This window comes from Dermochelys coriacea, chromosome 4, assembly GCF_009764565.3.
Source record: "Dermochelys coriacea isolate rDerCor1 chromosome 4, rDerCor1.pri.v4, whole genome shotgun sequence".
In the NCBI taxonomy this organism is placed as follows: Eukaryota; Metazoa; Chordata; order Testudines; family Dermochelyidae; genus Dermochelys; species Dermochelys coriacea.
Window position 1 is genome coordinate 90,581,632 of NC_050071.1, and position 15,017 is coordinate 90,596,648.

Here is a 15,017-nt window from a genome sequence, read left to right on the forward strand (position 1 = left end):
CATAGACCTTTTTCAAAAGCCTTCTATTATATTGTGTTATCATTTACTTTTAATAAGTCAATGACTTTGGCTGAGATAAGAACTGTCCCTAACATGAGTGTAATACCTAATTTTGAAGAATGGGATCAGTTGTTGCCCTGATCCCTAAATTTGTAAATAAAGTTGCAGCGCTTAGCACCTGTGGAAGCCCAGGGACTAGTAACTGAAAATCCTGTGTGCTTCTCTAGGCAATTGACAGCAAGACCAATAGGCACCGAAGTCATCCCAGAAGGCATATCCTTTGAATTGGGATGTGTTGGGGTCCAGAAACTAGTTAGCACAGTAAATCTGGACAAGAAAAATATGTTACAGCTTCAGTTCTTAACTATCCTCATTTTGAAACCAGATCCTAAAGGTAAGTTATGGCATGGATTTGTGGTTATTAAGATATATAAGAGGGAAGATGTTTTATTCGGAATTTGTTCAGAAAAGGGGACTAGACTTACTGTGTAGCCTTGGAAAAGTCACTGGATCTTGGAGAGTCAGTTTATCCATCTATAAAATATGTGTGGTAATAATTACCTACCTCACAGGGGTTCTAAGAGACATAACTCATTATATCTGTAAAGTGCTTTTAGATACTCTGATGAAAGGTGCTATGTTATAAATGAATTTCATGACTTTCTATTTTATCAGTAATATTAGTATTGACATTTCACTTAGAACTAACATATGCATTGCATTTAATTTATTGGGCTCTATGCAGCCATCTTAACTGAATGATCTTTCATAAATCATTGCTCCAATGAAAGAGGATTATGAAGTCCATAATCCAGCTCAAGCAGTTATCATGCATCTTCACCAGATCTTTCTAGGAGCTTGAGTGATGCAGTTAAATGTTTAATCGCTTTTATTGTTAATTCTTTTTGTTTCCCCTTTTATATTGTACTTGCTATTAAAAGCCTAATTAGTTTAAGAAAACCAAATGTAATTACTACAGTTGATTAATTTGGGAACCAGGTATCTGATGCTTTTTAAGAGGATGTTCCCTTTGCCCTTACATGAAGCAGACAAATGTTGTGTGTGATACCCTGATTGCTGGTCACGTGAGAAGAGATGGTTACTTCAGCTCACAAGGAGTGTCAGGGTAGATTAATTGTTTAAAGATAATACGAGTTATTTTAAAAACAACAGGTTAGGCATAAACCTGTGTGCCCGCATGGGCTGGGGGGGAAGATACCAGCAAAAGGAGGATACTCAGGCCTAAGAATAGTAAACTATGCTTTATTGAAGGAAGGAAGAACTTCCGCTCCAATCTGCGTGGGAAGCCCCTAGGACACGTGGAGGGGCTGCTGGGGACTCCGGCCATTCAGGACAGCTGACCAGGCAGGACTCCACCGGGTGGGAGTCCTCTGTGGCACTATATTCTCTGCGCTTATCTCGGGGTTACATGGGATCAACAGCCGGTTACATTCTTACATGTATGATTTATGCTTATTACATAAACTGACTTGTTTACAGGCAAAAATATGCTGAGCTATGCTACAATATCTTTTGGCAGCGTCTGTCAGACAAAGTTCATTGAAACTGCTTGCATCTTCCGCTTAAATCCAGTCACATACTCAGTCCACCACTTAGTTCCTCGCCAATCTTCTGCAACCTTGCCCCTACAACCTGTTTTATAGCTCATTCCAAATTAAAGCCACACATATACACCTATATAGTTATAATTTAGTTACTTTAACAGTATATTTAACTCCATGAAGAATGAACAGAACAAAAAGAATGTTGAAATATTTGTCAGAGGCAATCAATATGAGTGCACTTTTTCCCCACATGTGTTTTGGAACTGTGTAAAAAAAGAGGATTTGGAGCCGATGTAAAGTCTGTTGGCATGGGCCCAAGCAAAATCCTTTAAAAAAAAAAAAAAGTTATCAAATTAGATTTTCAAATACTCAGTAACTATAGACAAAGAAAAAATGCATTACTGTAAATAAATGCATGTATCCCAAGGACTGGATAAAAGTTATGGGATCCTCTTTGAAATGTGTATAAATTAATAAGAAAAACTTAGGGCCTGATCCTGCCAATCCTTATTCATCTACCCAAGTAGTCTTTACTTACCTGTGTAGTTGAATTGACTTCACTGGGTTAGTAAAGGCTATTTCAGTGAGTTAAAGTTTTCTGGACTGGACTCTAACACTTCAGAGACAGAAAGAAAAGTACAAGAGTTTTCTCCCCATTTTTTCCCTTATGAAACACAGGTTGAGTATTTATGGTTTTTTTCCTGTGTTTCACAAACTCGGAACAAAAAATCAAACTGTCTGAAAGGAACCTTGTAAAACTGAAAAAAGCTAATATCACACCGGGGGAGGAAGGACAAATCACATCCAATGTAGTCCTGTAACAGGGTAGCTCACCCCTTAAGGGCTGGTGACTCTGGGGTTAGCCAATCCTGTGTGGTGATGGACTTTTGGGACCCTGAGCATTAAAAATTGTTTCTGTCATTAAACCAGCCCCAGGAACGGATGGTGTTAACCAAGAAGCCTATGTGCAATTCTCAAGGGGCCCTGAAGTAGGGGAGAAACAGAGGCAGAGTGCAGCAGAGTAACCTGAGGCCCCAAGGGGTTGCTCTGTGAATGGCAACCCTGTTACAAGCCAAGCTTTTTTATAGCTTTATTGCTCTTGTGGTGGAATAAATCATGCATTCTTTACATTTTGCATTGCAAAAGTAAGAACAAGTAATTTATCCACCTTACTTGGCAATTGTTGCTTAATACTGACTCAATACATATTGAGTTACATAAGCAATAATATGGAATGGAAAGCAATTTTGTTCCAGTAACAGAATGTATTTTCTACCTCATAAACAATGTTATTTTTAAAACCATATTATATAGCAGTGTCACTGTAGCAAATGTTGTAGCAATGCTGCAATTAAAACATCCACCTTGGGGATATCTATTTATCTTTAGGCCTTAAAGCAAATATTCCATGTTTAGGCCTTGATCTTTTCCTAAATAGAAAAAGCATGTCAATTAGACTGAAGACTCTGAGGTTCACTTTGCAAGAGCTACTTATAGTTGAGCTTGCTGTGGTCAGGATTTTCCTCTCTCTCTGCTGTTCAGGACGAGGCCCGTTTGTACGGTGCTAATCACAATAGGACTCCAATCCTAACATAGCTTCTGGGTACTATCACAATACAAATATTTATCTTAATTCATGAGAAGTAATGATTCTCTTTTTAAATAATATCAATATATTGCTTTGAGTAACATGAGTTCAGTTTCCTTTTGAAGGATATTAATTATATAGCATGGAGTGAATAAATCTGAAGCTGTTTGGATTATAGTTATAAAACTCAACCTTAGTGATGATGTTTGTACCACAATAAAAATTGCACTGTGCTGTGACAACAGCCCAGAACAACTCCTGCTCTTTAAGTCCATCCCAAGCACACAAAATGATAAAGAGCAGATTGAAGAGGTGCTTCTTCTTCTGGCAGAGAAGCAGCCAGCCCATATTTTTCTCTTCTTCTCCACCCTCAAATTCTCTGACTATAGACTTCCAGGGCATGACAAAACAGGATATGGTGACATTTACCTCACAATGCAACATCGCACTATCCCGATTCAAATGTCTACATGAGATTTTACTTTAGCATGGCAAATTCAAATCTACCAAGTTTGAGCAAGCTCAGAAATTTTTTTATACAAGGTTCCATTTTAGGGCTAAAAGAGCAAGTCTGCCCCATGCTACCCAAATGTTATTTAACTGAAATCCTTGAGAGTATCCCAATCTTCTTGATGGAAATTACAGTATTTAAAATATTTATTACAAAAAATCAACTTATAAAGCTCAACCAACCCATTACAACTTACTGAGTCAACAATGCGTATTTTGAACACTTTGTTATACATATTTATACAATAGCTCACAGGGCTCCAAAGTGGCTACTGCAATTTATCAGGCCAAAAGAAATACTTCAAAATTCCATCATATATATATTTATGTACTCTGCTTCACCTGAATGAGTCATTAAAAACTACTGTCCCAAAAGGAAGCAAAATAAAGTTTAAGGTGTGACACAAAACAACAAAAGCAAAAGAGCGTGAAGTTAAGACTGACACTCTATTTACTTCTGAATTCATCCCTTTTGCTTAGCTCTCATCAGTGTGTTAGAGTAACATATCTGTACATATTACAGTACTTCCTTACTTTCATCTCTTTGCATAACACTCTTAAGCTTACTTCTCTATAGATTTGTACGAGTTATTATATTTAGGATGTAAATATGCTTATATAAGGGAATTAGAAACAAAAACAGTCATCTGTGCTAGTTGACATTAAATGCCCTTGACTGCATTATGCAACACATTGCCTCACAAGATAACAATTTACTTTACATAAGTCACTGAAAACTTTCAGTAAAACAAGTTTCTATTTAATATTTCTATATTCTGTCTCTCATGAAGCAAGTTCCTTATTATTATGGACTGTCATTTAATACACAGTGCATATCTTATAGAAGGAGATGTAAGCATTATGCATATGTTCAAAAATATAATAGGAATGCTTGAAATTTCTACCGATATGTACAGTATGTTTAAATTTGCTAGAATTTGCTATTTTCCCCCAAAGATGTTGCAAACATCTACCCATATACTAGAATTAGATTTTTTTTATTATTTTATTAATCATTCATATCATAGCACCTATGAGCCACTAGAAATCTGTGGAAGGTATGAATTCTGCACCCCCAGCAGGGTGCAGAATTCCCCAGGAGTAATCTGCTGACCACTAAAATGGTTTTGCTTTCTCACCCAACCAATGCAATTGTTTTGCAGTATTGGCAAACCCAGAAATGAACCTTCTATAATAGAAGTAGAGCCCTGTAAAACTCTGCACATCTGGTCAGCTCTGCACAGCCTCAGTTTTCTTGTTCTCAGTGAAAACTCCCTTCTCACTAATTGTGTTTCTTAAAGGTAGATTATCTGTTTTGGAACAATTCACATTTCTTTGGGTTCAGTTTCAAACTGGCCACCTTCAGTTTATCACAGACCACTTATAAAAGTTTTAGTTCCTGCTTAAATGTTTTACCATGCACCAGGATATCAATCATCTAGGAATTATTAGACAGGCTGAGGGGTGAATGCCACATAATACCCTCTCCATTAGCCTCCCAATGTGACTAGTACAGTGGTTCCCAAACTTGTTTCACCGCTTGTGCAGGGAAAGCCCCTGGTGGGCCGGGCCAGTTTGTTTACCTGCCGCGTCCACAGGTTCAGCCTATCGCGGCTCCCAGTGGCCGCGGTTCACTGCTCCATGGGCCAATTACAGGGGTAATCCTCATATAGGGGTGTAAGTATGCAAAACAGTGGCCTCCACCTCACCTCTCCTTCTCCCATATCTCTGCTCAGGACATCAACAAACACTTGAAGGACTCTGAACTGCGGGAGAGGTCCCTGGCTGAAAGGAAATCCAGTCTGTGAACTATTACAACTTGTGGTAAGAGAAAGATACTTGCTTTAAATCCTATTAGCTTGTTAAAGTTTAGGAATTATCTTGTGTTATCTTTTTATTTTGTTTTGTAACCAATCTTGACTTTTATGCATTATCACTTGTAGTCACTTAAAATCTACCTTTCTGTAGTTAATAAACTTATTTTATTGTTTTATCTTAACTAGCGTGTATTTAGATTAAAGTATGGGGAAACTCCAATTGGGATAACAAAGTTGGTGCATTATCATTTTCTTTTGTTTAAATGACAGACTATGAGCTTATACTGTAGAGAGGGAGGGGGACCTGTGCAATATAATATACACATTTCTGGGGTCAAGGCTAGGACTAAGAACATGTTGGTGTCACCCTATAAGTAACTTATGAGGGGCTAGCTAGTAGCACTCAATATTGTGTGGCTGGGAGCAAGTTACATGCCGGAGGCTGTGTGAAAGCAGAACCTGGAGAGGTGACTGTTCAGCAGCAAAGCAGTTTAAGAGGTATCCCAGGCTAGATAATTAAGGGGGCACAGCTGTTCAACACTCCTGAATGAACCTTGGGGAATGTCACAGCCATATTTTCAAAGGAATTTTCACAGACTAAATTTGTATGACACCTTTCCTGGAATTGATTATACAGTTACTAGCCGTAGGCAAATCCAAGCAAATTATTAGCTCATTCATTCTTTCAGCCACACAAAACTTCTTGCTCAAATTTTAGAGGTCCAATCTTCAGACCCAATTTTTTCAGTTTTTGAATAGGTACCCTTGCCCCAGTCAGTCTCCACTTGAGACTAATTAGGCAGTTCAGTTTTGGATCCCCTATTCCTTAGCCTTTTTAGCATGTCGGGTCTAATAACTTACATTTGAGCCTGTGTCAACTATTCCCATACACATCACAGATTCTATTATACCATCAATAGCCAAACTCTGATTATTATTTAACTGCCCAAATCTAAACAAAAACATCGGGTCTCATACTTATACCTCCATCAAGCTTTGCCTCTTCCGTGTGGTGTTCCCCATTTTCCTGAACTGGGACAGAAGCTTTTGCTAGACACCTTCAACTGTCTTGGTCTGCCTTCAATTTTTAGCAATCCTTCCTTGTGGTTACTCTTGTCATACTACCACCACTTAACTGAACTGTTTGGCAATAATACAAAAGAGCAATTTCCCCTTTTTTTAAAAAAAAAAACAAACCAAATGTATCTGTTTGAATTGTTCAGTAAACTCATAAACCAGATTAGAATCCTCTCTTTATCATACATATTAGACACAGAACTGTACTTCCAGGACTAGATGATCAGAATGGTCCCTTCTGACCTTAGTATCTATGAATCTATGACTAATGCTGATCAGTTTCCATCTTCCTCAATAGTAGTTGCTTCCTCTTCTGGTGAACTACTGCAAGGAAAAATGCAAGTTCTGTGGCAAATTCCACAGTCTCTGGTCTCCTTTTGCTGATTTTGATCTGAAAGTCCAACTCCAGCTGTGCATCTATAAACTGGTCCATTACCAAACGCCTCTCCTTCTAGCTCTTAGCTCTGCCAGACTAGGTCAAAACTGCATGCTAAGGGCCTGTATCAGGTCTGGATAAGCAGTCTCTTTTCAGGGGGTAAGTTCTGCAGGACGGAAAGTGCTGGGACCCTTAAAGTGGCTGCTAGAAACATTCCTTTCTGTCCCACTTACCACCCATTCATTTTAGTTGAATTGAGCCAATAAATCTCCCAGAGAGTATTTTACCCCTTGAAGATATGAGATTTTTGCATTATTTGAACTGGGAATCCTCCAGATGCTTCTTTAGTTATGTTTGTGAAACTTCCAGGTCTTACTCCAAATTCTTTTTTGAAGGGTCCAGCTCCTGTGTTAAGTATTGTTTTACATCCTGCTGCCCATTTTTGATTCCTGCAAGCACCTCCATTATTTGTTCTATCTTGTTTAACAGCTCACAATCTCTCTCAGTGGAAACTAAATCCCATTGCTAACACAGTTGTTATCCCTCTTTGACCTAAGCAGCAACTCAAAGTTGAGAATCCCGAGGATGCTTCATTTAGAAGTAGACCTTGGAGTTGAGAACTTTTTGATGCAACTGGGTTTGGGTACCCGCATGGCCCCACAGTATGCCAACATTTTTATGGCTGACTTAGAACAACACTTCCTCAGCTCTCGTCCCCTTATGCCCCTACTCTACTTGCGCTACATTGATGACAATTTCATCATCTGGACCCATGGAAAAGAAGCCCTTGAGGAATTCCACCATGATTTCAACAATTTCCATCCCACCATCAACTTCAGCCTGGACCAGTCCACACAAGAAATCCACTTCCTGGACACTACGGTGCTAATAAGCGATGGTCACATAAACACCACCCTATATCGGAAACCTACTGACCGCTATTCCTACCTACATGCCTCTAGCTTTCATCCAGATCACAACACACGATCCATTGTCTACAGCCGAGCTCTACGATATAACCGCATTTGCTCCAACCCCTCAGACAGACACAAACACCTACAAGATCTCTATCTTACAACTACAATACCCACCTGCTGAAGTGAAGAAACAGATTGACAGAGCCAGAAGAGTACCCAGAAGTCACCTACTATAGGACAGGCCCGACAAAGAAAATAACAGAACACCACTAGCCATCACCTTCAGCCCCCAACTAAAACCTCTCCAACGCATCATCAAGGATCTACAACCTATCCTGAAGGATGACCCATCACTCTCACAGATCTTGGGAGACAGACCAGTCCTTGCTTACAGACAGCCCCCCAATCTGAAGCAAATACTCACCAGCAACCACACAACAGAACCACTAACCCAGGAACCTATCCTTGCAACAAAGCTCGTTGCCAACTCTGTCCACATATCTATTCAGGGGACACCATCAGAGGGCCTAATCACATCAGCCACACTATCACTCGTTCACCTGCGCATCTACCAATGTGATATATGCCATCATGTGCCAGCAATGCCCCTCTGCCATGTACATTGGTCAAACGGGTCAGTCTCTACGTAAAAGAAAAAATGGACACAAATCAGACGTCAAGAATTATAACATTCAAAAACCAGTCAGAGAACACTTCAATCTCTCCAGTCACACGATTACAGACCTGAGAGTGGCTATCCTTCAACAAAAAAACTTCAAACACAGACTCCAACGAGAGACTGCAGAATTGGAATTAATTTGAAAACTGGATACAATTAACTTAGGCTTGAATAGAGACTGGGAGTGGATAGGTCATTACATAAAGTAAAACTATTTCTCCATGTTATTTCTCCCTCACCCCACCCCCCACTGTTCCTCAGACGTTCTTGTTAACTGCTGGAAATGGCCCACCTTGATTATCACCACAAAAGGTTTTCCTCCTTCCCCCACCCTTCCTGCTGGTAATAGCTCATCTTAAGTGATCACTCTCCTTACAGTGTGTATGATAAAACCCATTGTTTCATGTTCTCAGTGTGTGTATATAAATCTCCCCACTGTATTTTCCACCAAATGCATCCGATGAAGTGAGCTGTAGCTCACAAAAGCTTACGCTCAAATAAATTTGTTAGTCTCTAAGGTGCCACAAGTACTCCCTTTCTTTTTGCGAATACAGACTAACACGGCTGCTACTCTGAAACCTTTATAAAGAACATACAGAATCCTGCTTTCCCCAATGCAGGAGGCATAAATGGAGCAAGCCTCTTCAGCTAACAGACCCAAACACACTCACTCCAGCTTTTTCTAGGGTCATAGCCTATTGCTTGGCTTTCTTGCTTCTTTCTCTGTTCTCACCTGTCCTCCTCACCACCTACCCAAGAGCTACTCCACCAAAATCTCCTGCACACACCTTTCATCTGAGGTGGGGGCTTATGCTTACAGTTATGTTCATTGATAAGTGTGACCCTTCAATCTCCATGGGTGTTTTAACTTACCCCCTAATTTCACCCAGCTCCTAACAGGACAGGGCCTAGCAGAGCAGGATTCTGGTTCATGAGATGGGCGCCTAGGTTTTACAGTAACATAAATCATAAGTAGCCTTCAACCCCAACTGAAATGCTATAGGTTACAATGACCCACTGAGCGCCGCCCAGGGGCAGTTTGGTACCTGCAGATCACTCAGCGCAGGCTCAAGGAAGCGCCTTGATCTCATGAAAGCCAGGGTCAGACACAGGCACTGTTTAAAAGCTATTTGAAAAAAAGTGCACGTGTGTGTTTGGATGCGCGGCGCGGGCAGGTTCTGTCATAATGGGGGGCGCTGTAGAGCCCAGAGGCTCCGGCATTTTTAACACCACCGGGAGGTTTCTTCTCTGCTTGCCTGTCTGCTGGCGCCTCTTGCGCACCGGGGCCCGGCCAGCTGCCAGCTCCCCTCCTCGCCGCTCCAGCCACGCTGACCGGAACGAGCTTCCGAGCTGCCGACGCCTCACACGCACCGAGCCTCCGCCCCTTCCCCTAGGCTCCGCCCACGGCTCCACCGCGCCTCCAGGCCCCGCCCTCTCCTGGCTGAGCTCTGGCACGCGGGGAGCGTCGAGCCGTGTTTTGTAATCTCCTCCGCCCCCTCCCCCACGCCGTGCCTCTCAGCCTATGGGGAGTGCCCGCTGTGGTCGGGTGACGCAGCTTTTTATGTAAGCCGGAGGCGGGTCTGCGGCGATGTTTGAAAGGGGGTTACGGTCCTAACGACCGCTCCGTGAAGCTTCTGCTATAGGGCGCGCGCGTGCTGCGCCTGTCAGCCGCTTAAGTGTCTGCTCCCCCCTCACCCCTCCCCCGCCGCGAGTGCCTCAGAGCCGTGCGCACAGCAGAGCCCGGCGACCGCCGCGCCGCGCCGCGCCGCGCCGCGAGGAGCGCCACACCCCCCTCTGGGATCCGGACGGCGAGCTCGCAGCAGGATGGCGGCGTCGTCGGTGGTTGTGAGCTCGGAGGGGTCCCCGGAGCCAGGGGGCAGCGGCTGGCCCCGCAGGGAGCCCGAAGGGGAGCAGGAGCGGCTGCTGCGCCGCGGGGAGCTGCTGGCCCTGGGGAACCACCTGAAGGAAGCGCTGGAGACTTACTCGGCGGCGCTGCGCCTCGGGCCGCCTGCGGGACCCCGCCGTCTCGAGACCCTCGTGGACTGTCTGGTGCTGAACTACCGCCTCCGACAGGGGCTGGACTGGAGCCGGGAGCAGGGGGCTCGGGAGGAGGGAGGCGGCGCGGTCGCAGGGCCCCTGACCTGCTGCGGCTGCCGGGGCTTCTTGGGCGAGCCGGTGACCGCTCGGTGCGGGCACAGTTACTGCCGCCGCTGCCTCCGGGGGGAGCTGCGCTCCCGCTGCCGCCTGTGCCGGGACCTGCTGCTGCCGCTGGCCGGGGGCGGCCCCGCCGCCCAGCTCCGGACCAGCGTCATCCTCAGCCGGTTGGCGGAGAAGTGGTTCCCAGCCGAGTGTGAGAGGGCGAGGACCGGCAACCGGCTGGGGGAGCTGCTGAGCCAGGGGCGCTTCCGAGAGAGCCTGAGCGCCGCCAGCCAGGCCTTGCAAGCAGGTAATGGGCAGCCGGGGAGGCCGGGCTCAGCTTGCGCGCTGGGCCCTGGCACGGGCCCCCAGTCTGCAGCCGGCGGGGGGGGGGGGCGGGGACCCGCTTCGGTTTAGTGACCGTTGGCGCGAGGGGCAGAGACTTGGCTCCCCGGGTGCGCCGCAGGGAGCGGAGCGCTCTCGTCAGTCTCCGGTCCCTTCATCTCCACGGTGCCGTGCCCCTCCCCTCAGCGCTCAGTCGGGCACGGGTCGAAGCCGGGAATGAAGCAAGCTTCTGAAATCACGAGGGGAAGCTGGCAGGGATAGGCAGCCATTTGAGACAAGTCTGACGCTTGCTAGAGCTCCAGCAGTTGACTTTTCTAATGTCACTGACTCGCTACGGGAACGAGCGGCGAGAGAACCGATTGCGGGGCTGCATGAGGGCTGGCTGGTGAGGGGTATTTGTGGAATGGGGCACGCTGCCCCTCTACTGCAAACCTTTTCCCAGGGCAGCTTTTGCCGTGCCTCCGAATTAGACATTGGTGGACGGTGACACGGTCTCTTAGAACCATGCCTGCTGTATTTGCCTTCTTTCCAAAGAGAGACCTGTTTTCCCAGCCTCTCAAGTGTGTCACTGAGACAATTCCCAGCAGGCCAGGTCTAGTTGCATAAGCGGAGGGGGCATGGAGGGGGACAGGTTATGTAATGCTAGTGACATCACAGATGGGTGTGGTAGGAGTTTTATAATACACTGTTGCTAGAGAGGTCAAGGGGGGAGGTGAAAGGGCGTGCTTGGATGATTATTTATTGAGCACTGACCGTATGCTTCGTTCTGTACAGGCTCATACGTGGTCGCTGTATCCGTGAGCTTAGTGTAGTTCACCCAAGCATTTTGACACTATAGTGATGAGAAAGATATAAACACCTAGACAGAAACAATGCCAAGTTCCCTCTTATGATGCCTTAGTTCCAGTTTGGAAGACTGAATTTGGTTAAGTGCTGGTGTCTTTGTTTTCACTGTGGTTGTTCAGAAACTTAGTCTGGTACATTTAGAAATGATATCTTTTTAACACTTGGCTTTTAATACTTGGGCACTGCATTTATGGAATTGCCAGCTGCAGGGGGGGGAGAAGTTCAGATATGAAGCTAAACAGATTCGTTTGACACAAGTCTCTTTTCTGATGCATACTAGGGAGAAATGTTAGATGCAATTTCATAAACTGTTGTCAAAATCAAACCTTAAACAGGAGTGTTACAGAATATTTCCATCATCTCTTGGTAGCATAATATGTGTGATTGTGAACTATTTTGATTGTAGCAGTGTCCTGAATTATTTTTTAGCACAGTTGTAGCATCCTGTGTCAGTGGAGCCAAAGAAGTGTGAAGTGTTGAGTGATTTATTTTTAAACTAGGAACTTCTTAAGAAATTAAGTATTTTATTTTAATGATCTAGAATTTAGCATTGTGGCACACACAGAGAAGGGAATAAAACAAATGAAGTAAAATCTAAATGGTTTTTGGTTTGTAAATGGGTCTCTGTGATTATAAAATTTATATGGAAGACACACACCACTTTATAGTTTAGAATTTTTGAGGAAATGGAGGAAGAAGAAGGAATTTTTCTGGTTAGACACTAAGAACCCAAAGGATCTCCTCTCTCTCTCTCTCTCTCTCTCTCTCTCTCCCTGCCCCCTGCGCGCACTGCTAATGGTTCTGACTGTCATAATACTTGAGGTGTATATGAATGAAGAGTTTTTTCATTACGTTGTTGTACCAAGCTTACGTTTAGGTTTAACAAATGGCAGATAAAACCTGAAAATATAGCTTTCAATCTTAATATTTATCCATAGTTTTCTTATGCAGAGTATTCATGCAAATATTAGATTGCAGATTTAGAGATTTACTCAGTCCATGATCCTCTGTACATTTTCTTTTTTCCTTTGTGTAGCCTTAACAACTCAGCATTCCAAGTACTAACTAAAGTGTACAATAAAGTTGTTACTCAGTGTGGTAGTTCTAATGTTTTAGAGGTATACAAGAGAACTGTATAAATCTATGATAGATGTCATACATACTTAAGGACCTTTAAATTCATTGATCTGTGAGTGTGTCCTTACAAAACATTGCTGTAAAGTAACTAAGGCAGATACATGATTCTGTTAGTATATATTCTGAGCTATTGGCTTGGCAAGGTTTTTCTTTCCTCTTGTAACACAGAGGAATTCTCACAAAGGCTCAGAGTTTGAGAGAGAGGGAAACGATATTAGCTTACTCTTTTTAAAAATAATTCCCTTGGTTCAGATGTGTTTTAAAGAAGCTTTTCTCCTTGTCAGCCCATCTTAGTTCTACTTTACCAAGATATACAGTCCAAAATCTGATTGACATAAATCTTTTGCCGTGAAATTGAACTTAATGCCATAAACTCCGCTTTAATCAGGTTAAAAGAGAAGATGAGTTGTAAAAGAACAAACGCTTATTCAGACAACTGCTTTTAATAACTTTCTACTCTTATTTGGGAACGTGAATTAATTATAAACATGGAAGTTTGCCCCCTAACTCTTCACAAATGTGGGGATGCGTAGTTCTTATGCCGATTAAGTTGAAGTGAAGTTAAGTAGAAGTCATTGAAGGGATGCTGTCAGGTTAAAATCAGAATAAAGGCATCTTGAGTCTTTTAGGTTAGCATGTACCTCCTATCCCCTCATATAACTGATATAGGTGCAACTCCGTCATTTAGTAAATTTATACTGTAATCATAAATAGTATGATTTGAATTTCGTAGCTTTCTTTTAGCATATCTGAAATACCATAATTTATGAAAATAAACACTTACTTGATTCCCTCCTGAATAACACTTTAATTTGGCGAAACTGAAAGTTTTCTCATACAAATGTATTTCTTACAGTTTGTGCTGCTTATTTATTTTTTGGTATCTTTGTTTGAACAGTTAAACTGGCTAGTTGTAGTCTCACTTCCGTAATTTGTAACAGAATAGGTTTGATGTTTGCAATCTAGATGTTGCATGGATATATTTTTAGTTTTTATAGAAGCATATGCTTAACCTAAAGTTGGGGCCAAAGCTGACCTGACAGTATTGCTTTAAGCATTGCAGTGCTGCAATAAACACTTAAAAATAGCTTGCAATTTTGGCAAGTACAGTCACTCCCATTTGCAAATAGGATTTATGCTTGCTATATGCATATTGGGTAGTTATCAGAGTAGCAGCCATGTTAGTCTGTATTCGCAAAAAAGAAAAGGAGTACTTGTGGCACCTTAGAGACTAACAAATTTATTTGAGCATAAGCTTTCGTGAGCTACAGCTCACTTCATCGGATGCATTTGGTGGAAAATACAGTGGGGAGATTTATATACACACACTGAGAACATGAAACAATGGGTTTTATCATACACACTGTAAGGAGAGTGATCACTTAAGATGAGCTATTACTAGCAAGAAGGAGGGAGGGAAAGGAGGAAAATCTTTTGTAGTGATAATCAAGGTGGGCCATTTCCAGCAGTTAACAAGAACTGTCTGAGGAACAGTTGGGGGGTGGGGTGGGGGAGAAATAACATGGGGAAATAGTTTTACTTTATGTAATGACCTATCCACTCCCAGTCTCTATTCAAGCCTAAGTTAATTGTATCCAGTTTGCAAATTAATTCCAATTCAGCAGTCTCTCGTTGGAGTCTGTTTTTGAAGTTTTTTTGTTGAAGGATAGCCACTCTCAGGTCTGTAATCGTGTGACTGGAGAGATTGAAGTGTTCTCTGACTGGTTTTTGAATGTTATAATTCTTGATGTCTGATTTGTGTCCATTTTTTCCTTTACATAGAGACTGTCCACTTTGGCCAATGTACATGGCAGAGGGGCACTCCTGGCACATGATGGCATATATCACATTGGTAGATGCGCAGGTGAACGAGCCTCTGATTGTGTGGCTGATGTGATTAGGCCCTATGATGGTGTCCCCTGAATAGATACGTGGACAGAGTTGGCAACGGGCTTTGTTGCAAGGATAGGTTCCTGGTTTAATGGTTCTGTTGTGTGGTTGCTGGTGAGTATTTGCTTCAGATT

At 43.0% G+C, this 15,017-nt stretch overlaps 1 protein-coding gene and 1 long non-coding RNA gene across 3 annotated transcripts in view; one reads left to right on the forward strand and one right to left on the reverse strand.

Moving 5' to 3' along the window:
* Positions 1–1,247: 1,247 nt before the first annotated feature.
* LOC122460024 lies at positions 1,248–7,568 on the reverse strand. Its single transcript, XR_006281065.1, has 2 exons — positions 6,824–7,568; positions 1,248–6,772 (listed from the first exon to the last, which is right to left on the reverse strand). It is a non-coding gene; the product is annotated as an uncharacterized LOC122460024 (long non-coding RNA).
* Positions 7,569–9,954: 2,386 nt separating this feature from the next.
* The window catches only part of LONRF1 (LON peptidase N-terminal domain and ring finger 1), a 38,503-nt gene continuing 33,440 nt past the window's right edge, over positions 9,955–15,017 (forward strand). The window contains exon 1 of one of the 2 annotated variants that reach the window (XM_038399738.2): positions 9,955–10,975. In XM_038399738.2, coding sequence (XP_038255666.1) covers positions 10,354–10,975 — 622 coding nt within the window. In that variant the 5' untranslated portion in view covers positions 9,955–10,353. The remainder of the gene's footprint in view (positions 10,976–15,017) is intronic. The other variant, XM_043513775.1, reaches the window with a different exon arrangement.